At 44.5% G+C, this 8550-nt stretch overlaps 1 protein-coding gene across 3 annotated transcripts; it reads left to right on the top strand.

Moving 5' to 3' along the window:
- Nucleotides 1-1677: 1677 nt before the first annotated feature.
- On the top strand, nucleotides 1678-7883 carry OXSM (3-oxoacyl-ACP synthase, mitochondrial). 3 transcript variants are annotated; one of them, XM_037386219.1, is made up of 3 exons: nucleotides 1678-1798; nucleotides 3597-4614; nucleotides 7287-7883. In XM_037386219.1, the coding sequence occupies exons 2-3, from the start codon at nucleotides 3632-3634 to the stop codon at nucleotides 7687-7689; spliced, it is 1386 nt and encodes a 461-aa protein (XP_037242116.1). In that variant the 5' UTR covers nucleotides 1678-1798; nucleotides 3597-3631; the 3' UTR covers nucleotides 7690-7883. The 3 variants fall into 3 exon arrangements, with proteins under 3 accessions (XP_037242116.1, XP_037242119.1, XP_037242120.1); XM_037386222.1 differs by lacking the exon at nucleotides 1678-1798 and adding an exon at nucleotides 1920-2104; XM_037386223.1 differs by lacking the exon at nucleotides 1678-1798 and adding an exon at nucleotides 1920-2108.
- The last annotated feature ends 667 nt before the right edge of the window (nucleotides 7884-8550 follow it).

Here is an 8550-nt window from a genome sequence, read left to right as displayed (position 1 = left end):
GCATTTCCCTCCTTTTTGGCATCTGTTTTTTTTTGTTTTGTTTTGTTTGTTTTTATTTTCCAGCAGTACATGCTTGAAGTCTTTATTGATGAGACTTTGGCACACATTTTGTGCTCTGCCATGATAGCTCTTGGACTTAATATATTTCATGGTGCCATTGTCTTAAGTATGTTCCTACATATCATCTCAGGCATAGCTAGCAGCATGGTCTCAGTTCAGATCGTGCACCTAGGTTCCTGGAAGCAGCAACAACATAGTTTACTTTCACGTGTTGATGCAGTTGGCCCATTTGTACATGTATTTTAAAGGCACTCCTGTAAAGTCAGTAATCAACTTGTCTTTGCTTACTTCTGTCTTCTCTGCCAGCATTTCAGCATCCATGTGGAGGAGAACACTTTCATAGAATCATAGAATCATTTAGGTTGGAAAAGACCTTTAAGGTCATCGAGTCCAACCGTTAACCCAAGTCCATCACTAAACCATGTCCCTAAGCACCACATCTACATATCTTTCAAATACCTGAAGGGTTGGTGACTCTACCAGTGCTTGACAGCCCTCTCAATGAAGAAATTTTTCCCAACATCCAACGTAAACCTCCCTTGGTGCAGCTTGAGGCCATTTCCTCTCATTCTATCACTCCTCACCTGGGAAAAGCAATAGACACCCACCTCGCTACACCCTCCTTCAGGCGGCTGTAGAGAGCAATGAGGTCCCCCTTGAGGCTCCTTTTCTCCAGGCTAAACAACCCCATTTCCTCAGCTGCTCCTCACAAGACTTGTTCTCTAGACCCCTCACCAGCTTTGTTGCCCTTCTTTGGGCACGCTTCAGCACCTCAACTTCCCTCTTGAAGTGAGAGGCCCAAACCACCACATTATTCAAGGTTCAGCCTCACCAGTGCTGGTACAGGGTGCTGGCCCCACTGTTTCTGATACAAGCCAGAGTGCTATTGGCCTTTTTGGCCACCTGGGCACACTGCTGGCTCATGTTCAGCCGGCTGTCAGCCAGCACCCCCAGGTCTTTTCTGCCAGTCATGTCAGCAGCTGGGAGCTGGAGAAGGATGGGGACCTGAAGGGTGCAGCATAACAAGAGATCAGATGGGGACTGGGACTACAGCAAGGGAACGAAGCGTAGGCAGGAAAACTGTGCCAAGGAATTAGTTACGGTGGAACCTAAAGTAGGCCTGGCAGAGACCGCAGCGTGCATGTGTGTGATGGCCTTCCTGGTTACGTACTGTTTACCGCTGAGTTCTGACAGTTCCTGCCAGCTCAGTGCTGAAATGCCCTGCAGTACGCATGCAGCATTAAGGGAACCGACGGGCAACGACCTCACGACCTCAGCGCAACCCTCCTGTGTATCGCTGAGACCGTGGGCTCGTTTGGGGGGGTAGGCTTTTTACTTTTCCCTTGCGTGTTTCAAATATGCGGTTTGGCGGAGGAAGGAATTTCCTTGCCCTTTCCAGTTCATCGGGCTACTTAAGCGGCCGCGCCCCCTGCCCGCCTACACCGGCGACCAAGCGGCCGAGCCGCACCGCCTCCAGCCAGTGCCGCCACCATCCTCCGCGCGCCGCGGGCGGGAAGCGCCGCCGGGCCGCGCAGTCCACCGCCGAGTTACCGATTCCCTTGCCGGCTTCCTCAGCAATCGTGGCATCGGGGATCGGCTACAAAGCCGTCGCGTGCCTCCCCCCCCTCCCACCCCACCCCCCCCAGCCTCCCGGGTGGTGCAGCACCGCGCCGTCGGAGCGGGGGAGCGAGGCAGAGCCAACCACCGTGGAGCGGGGGGGGGAGTGCGGCCGGCGGAGGTACGGCTGAGGGCTAGGGCGCAGGCAGGCGGGGGCTCGCCGGCCCCTGCGGGAGCGGAGGGGCTTCCCGCCGGCGGCGGGGCGGCGGGGCAGGCTGCTCCTAGCGGGGCGGGCCGGGACGGCAGTGGCGGCGCAGGGCGGGGCGAGCCCGGCTGAAACGTGGGGTGTCGCAGGGGAGCCCCGTGGCGTCAGGGTGTAAACATTAAAAGTAGTTAAGGCCCTTTGAACTCCCAGTGGCGCCCGGTAGCTCTTGCTCCCGGGGGCATGTTACTCCAAGTTACTCCCGGTGGCTGTTCGGCGCGCACAGTAGGTAACGTAGCGCAGCGTGGGTCAGGCCAGGCCTGATTATTTTATACCGGTATTGAAGGCTGCACTTGGCTGTTAGGCACGCACTGCTGTAAAGACCTCTGCACATACGTTATTGCCTCTTTTTATAAAATCCAAGTTAACTGGCTTAAAAAATTAAAATGGCAAATTTGGGTCCGGGTTTAAAGCAGGCTCCTTTAAAAAACCCATATTAGTAAGGACTGTTTTTAGCTTTTTTTTTTTTTTTTAATAGCGCTGCTGCGTACTTGTGCTGCCGCAACGCAGGAAGGAGCAGGGCTGTCTATTTTAGCAGGCGCACGCTCGCCCGGTGGCCCCGTATGGTCCCCATGCGGCTCCCCGCATGTGCCCAAAGACCTGGCGATGCCAGGTTGCCCTTTCTGTGAGGCGAGGACCCGTTGAAGCCCATAGCATAGGTGCTGGTGAGCTGCAGCCTCTGCCCTGCTCAGCATGCCGGCCACGTGCGGTCAGGCCGGCTCCCGAGCGGTGGTGGCAGAGGCAGGGTGAGAGCGAGGGGCTGCAGCGCGTTGCTGCGTGGCACGGGCCTCTCGCCCCGCCTGAAATGCTTGTGCTGAGCAGTGGCCTTCTGCCATCACCTGAGACCTCACGGTAACGTGGGATCTAGTCGTGTTACCTTCAAGGGAGGTGGTGGCGTGGTACATTTTTCAACCACTGGGACATGCTGCCCAGGGAGGTGGTGGAATCACCCACCCCTGGAATTGTTTAAAAAAACGTGTAGATGCACTGCTTAGACACATGGTTTAGTGGTGGACTTATGAGTCCTGGGTTAACGGTTAGACTTGATCTTAAAGGACTTTTCCAACCTAAATGATTCTGTGATTCTATGATCTTGCTCCAATGCACTTGAGGTACTGCCCCCCACAGTCTAAATACCCCAAGAGTGATAAAGGTAGGTGGGGGTAGAAAGACGAGGAGTCTTGTCCAAGATAGGTAATTACCTTGGTGACAGAACCAGGAGGAGTTTCTTGACTCCTGTTCTGAGTTTTGTAGACCATTCTGTCTGACATAAAAGTTGTGATGACAACATCCTTCACACGATAATGGTAGGGCATACACTTTCAGGTGAACGCACACTTTCTCCCTTACAAGAATGAAGCTCTTAATGTTCACTGTTGATACCTCCAGCCCTCCAGCCAGCTGTGGTTAAAGCCCCAGGGGGAGTTTTGCAGCAAAACCAGAGAATGCCTCACAGTCCACACTGGTGCAAAGTCATACCCATTAGCAGCTTATGCTAGGAGAGCGCACTAGAGGCATTCACAAAATGAACACGTTTCTAAGCACTGTCTGCCATAACACGTACTGATCCTGGTTACAGACACGGAAACCTCATCCCTTTCTGCAGGGCTGAAAATAGGCTTTCATTTAAAAAGCAGGTTATTAATTTAGTGTACTTGGAATGTTTTTCACATTGGCTGTTTTATTGTTGTGTTTGTGGTTTTTTTTTTCCCCCTAGTTACGGAAATGTGCTTGAAGTGATCAATTTCCACCATGTTCTCACAGTGCTCACGTGATCTATTAAAGATTGCAAATCTTCATTTCTGGAATCTGAATTTAAATCTGCATTTACAAAACCACAGAAGAGCTTTCAGCAAGTCACTGCCTGTATGTCGAAGGAAAGTAGTTGTTACAGGTATTGGCTTAGTGTCCCCTCTTGGTGTGGGGACTCAGTTTGTGTGGAAGCACCTTCTCCAAGGAGACAGTGGGATTACATCGCTAGATGGGGAAGAATATGCAGGTGTCCCATGTAAAGTGGCTGCTTGTGTGCCAAGGGGAAACCAGGAGGGTCAGTTCAGCGAAGAAAGCTTTGTGTCAAAGTCAGAGATCAAATCCATGAGTTCTGCCACTGTGATGGCCATCGGTGCAGCAGAGCTAGCAATGAAGGACTCTGGCTGGTCTCCCCAGTCTGAACAGGATCGCTTAAGTGCCGGTGTGGCAATTGGGATGGGAATGGTTCCACTGGAAGACATTTCTGATACGGCCGCTTTGTTTAAAACAAAGGGTTATAACAAGGTCAGCCCATTCTTTGTCCCAAAGATTTTAGTCAATATGGCAGCAGGCCATATCAGCATTAAATACCAATTAAAAGGGCCGAATCATGCGGTGTCAACGGCTTGTACCACAGGCGCACATGCTGTTGGAGACTCCTTTAGATTTATTGCTGCTGGTGATGCTGATGTCATGTTGGCTGGAGGGACTGAGGCTTGCATTAGTCCTTTGTCCTTGGCTGGATTTGCAAGAGCTCGGGCTCTCAGCACAAGCTTTAACTCAAGCCCTAAAATGGCCTGTCGACCATTTGATGCGCAGAGAGAAGGGTTTGTAATGGGAGAGGGTGCTGCTGTGCTGGTCTTGGAAGAATATGGACGTGCTGTACAAAGAGGTGCTAGGATCTATGCTGAAGTTTTAGGTTATGGACTGTCTGGTGATGCTTGCCACATAACAGCACCTAATCCAGAGGGAGATGGTGCGTTCAGGTAAGAACTATATGTTGATTTTGAAGGCAACTTCATGTGTTAATTGTAGTGGGTACATATGTTTCTATTATTGTATGCTTTTCCTAGAGAAATGCTGTTCAATCTTGAATTAATATTCCAAAAGCCTGAAAACTTAATCTGAAAAATGAAAGAGCTTCTGGTAAGGTTTTGCCCCAGTTTTCTTTTTTCAGTAACAAGGCAAAGGTGAGTTCTTGCTAGAATCAGCCTTTTTGCATAGAGTTATGAAAACTTTATGTGAAAATTTTGTGTTTGGTGCCTACAGTTGTTCACACAAATAAGTCTCAACGGAAACCTCTTTTTAAAGATTTTTGTAGTATGATAGAACCTTTTCAGGTTCCTCAGACTTTGTCCATAGAGAAAAGAGACACCACTGCAAAAGCAGGTCATGTCATTAATTGTGGTCTGAAAGGGGAATAGCGTTCCTGAAGAAGTCCCAAGTGACAAAGCTGTAGAGCACTTGGAGGATATAGTTTGTTAGAATAATTACCATACATGTAATTAGCATTAATTGTGGCTATTCTTCTTTAGAAAAGACTTCAGCTCTTCATAGGGAAAGTACTTGAGTCATATGGTGGTGCAACAATTGTGTTTAAATACTTCATTCTGATGCAGCTAAGAGTGTTGGTGTAGGGGTGTAGCAGAAATACACTTCAGTAGGGTTAAGTGAGATGGTAAAGCTTCATTATTGTTAATCTTATAAAAAACAGTTCATAAGTGGATGATACTCATCTTTATCATTGACCTAATTGTCGGTTAAATTACATGTGTAAGTTTGTGAGCTTAGAATAGACTGAATGCTATTGCTAACACTGGAATCATTAGTAAAGATTTAGTTTGCATTATTCTGAATATATGTGAATATTTAATAAAAAAATTCAATATATCACTGCAAAAATAGATCAAACTTCTGCATGGTATTGTAGACCTGTGTTTGCATATTTATTGGGTTAACAGATTTTCCAGGAAGTGTAGTATACCAGGTTTCTCTCTATGCTATTTGATTCATACTTAATTGTTCTGCAGACTTAGGTGTGTGTTGAGTAATCAGGAGTGTCTTATCTCAGATTTTCAGACTTGTTTACCCTTGAGATGATATGGCAATATATTGTAACAGAATTTCATATATTTTATGATTGCAGTAGCATATAAATGAAATTCATAGGGGAAAGTAGCTGAAACTTAATCTTGGTATCTCCAAAATGTTGAGCCTTTCCACCCTTGAGATGAGATAATACATTTTAATACAGTCTTCAAACCAATATTTCATTACTGCAGCGGTACATATATTAAATCTGAAATGTATATGCTTCTCTTTTCTGTAAGGAATTTTATTTGCCACATCAAAAAAATTCAGGGTAATATATTTTTTCTCATCTTCTAGTAACTACTTCAGTTGGAGACTAATACATATGTTGAAGTAAACCTGCAGGAAGGGAGGGGCAAAGCCAGACTCAGAAGCATGCATATAGAGTGTGTTCAACACAATTAATGTGTCATCTCCTTAAGTAAATGTATTTCTTGCAGCTAACATAACTAAATGTATCTGTTTCCCTCATGGTTGATCAGTAGTATTTTTTGCATGGATGTTGGCTCACTGTGTAGTGACAGTGAGCATAATTGGCCTCCATCCTATGCTAAGCTGGATGCTTAGCAGCCTGTGGTATCTTTTTCTTTTGAGCTTCCTTTTATTTCCTTATTTTTCGTAAGTTTCAAAGAGTCAGTGTTCTTCTGCTCAGAGATATGTAGTTAACCTGTGTGTGCAAGGAGATGTGTGATTCATCTCTTAATTTCTGGGGGAAATCTGTGAGAAAATCACAGTATGGAGCTGTATTGATCCTTCTGTGGTTGTCATAAAAAAGCATGTTTTATAGAGGCAGTCACAGTCCACAGGTCATGGGGAGTCAGAATGGAACATAGTATCAGGGTAGAAGAGCGTGACTTTCAATAAATTTCATTATATATATAGGAATTTGTGCTGTCTCCTTGACATCTTCTAGCCTCTGGAAAGCATGCAAAAGCTCGCAGGGAAGATGAGTGCAGAATTTTTTTTTTAATTTCCTAATATTTTTGTTTGATAGAGCAATTATTCTTCATAATTCCCTAATACTGTAAATAAGAGGGAAAACAAAATGTAAAGACTAGGGAATCTTCTTTTCACTTACCATGGGAAGAGGATTTCTTGGACCATTGTACTGAATGTTACATTAATATTTTGCTATGCTAGAGAAACTTCAGTGGAGGGAACCTAAATTTTTGCAATAATTTCAGGTAGTTATTTCCCAGTCAAATGTTTTCAAATTTTACATTGAAAAAGGTTTTTGCTTTATTAATGTAGTCTGTAGGGATTGTTTGTTGTATCTTCTTACTTTTTCTTTGTATTTTTCCCAACTGGGGGATTTTTAGCAGCAAGTCTGATTTTATAGTGGGCCTCACCACTACTATCTTTCTTAGGTGGCTAAATGTAGATGCTAGTGTGTTTAGTTAGATGAATCCATATCTTGTCATTTACATCTCTAGTAAAGTATGTCGTGCAGATTTTCACATTTGATAAACATTTTAAAGCATCCTATTCTTTTGCGTTTGGTTTGTACAGGTATTTTAGCAACAAAAATGTAATGGCAATTTCAGCATTCTGTCTTTTTTTTCGTTAGGTGTATGTCTGCAGCAATAAAAAATTCTGGGATCAAACCAGAAGACATAACATATGTCAATGCACATGCAACTTCTACACCTCTAGGAGATGCTGCTGAGAATCGAGCAATCAAGAGGCTTTTTAAAGACCACTCACATAATATTGCAGTTTCCTCAACAAAAGGAGCAACCGGGCATCTCTTGGGGGCTGCAGGAGCTATTGAAGCAGCTTTTACTGCACTGTCCTGTTACCATGGAATTTTGCCACCTACTCTAAACTTAGAGAAAACAGAGGCAGAGTTTGATCTCAATTATGTTCCATTAACAGCTCAGGAGTGGAAAACTGAAAAACGGCGTATAGCACTCACAAATTCATTTGGCTTTGGTGGTACTAATGCCACTTTGTGCTTTGCAAGCGTTTAACTTATGCTGTACATGTCTTGAAAAATGGGACTGACAATGATTTTCTGTATTGTCACCCTTGGTGTGTACTGTGATCTTTTCTCAGCTTTGAGAATTGCTCATTTGATACATAAGAACTTCAGTCACCCGAAGATTTATATCAGTAATTCTCTTGGAAAGAGGGAACTTATTTTAATAAAAATAAATAAAAGACCTTTCTGTGGTAAAGCTTTTGTTCTTGACCAGAAGAGGAGACATTGATTGTTCTGTGTTTTTACTTCATTAAGATAGATTTTTCATATGCATGTGACACAGAATTGCTTGGGAACATTTATGCGAAATGGAGACTGGCTAACAAGCTAGGACTCCACAGTAATGACTTGATGACTTACTACGTGATGATAAATGGTTTATGACTGACCTCCCCTTTGTTACCCCTTTGTTCCATTTACAATTCTGCCTTTTTCCTCATTGTAAGATGTTTCAAATATCCTAGACTTATGCATGTTCTACCACACAGATGGCATTCAGCAAACAATAATATAGGAGTTTGTAAGATTTCTGACAGTGGTTCATTTTCTTTTCAGCTTTATTCATTCCGATATGTTGTGTTACCTCATTAGCCATGGTGTGGAGCGGTAACAGTGAAGAATGCGTACAGCATAGCCTATACATCTTCCATGTGGCACAGTGGTAGAATTAGCAGGTGATAACCTGTTCTGAAATTTTGGACAAGAATAGCAAGGTATATTCAAGTATAGTATTGAGGTTTTAAAAAATAGTTACACAGAAAGGAAAAAGACTCTTGAAACCCCTGGTGGTTTTGCCAAGTTGGAAAAGTAGAGCTAGCAAAACTTGGAAAAACAAGGGATTTGAGGGAAG

This window comes from Falco rusticolus, chromosome 4 (assembly GCF_015220075.1).
Source record: "Falco rusticolus isolate bFalRus1 chromosome 4, bFalRus1.pri, whole genome shotgun sequence".
NCBI lineage: Eukaryota > Metazoa > Chordata > Aves > Falconiformes > Falconidae > Falco > Falco rusticolus.
This window is presented reverse-complemented; position numbering and strand designations above follow the sequence as displayed.

Bases quoted from the DNA above. Each gene is read 5' to 3' on its own strand.
- OXSM (XM_037386219.1), top strand. From the start codon at position 3,632: ATGTTCTCACAGTGCTCACGTGATCTATTAAAGATTGCAAATCTTCAT. The intron at 4,615-7,286 runs GTAAGAACTATA...TTTTTTCGTTAG, and splicing joins GAGGGAGATGGTGCGTTCAG to GTGTATGTCTGCAGCAATAA.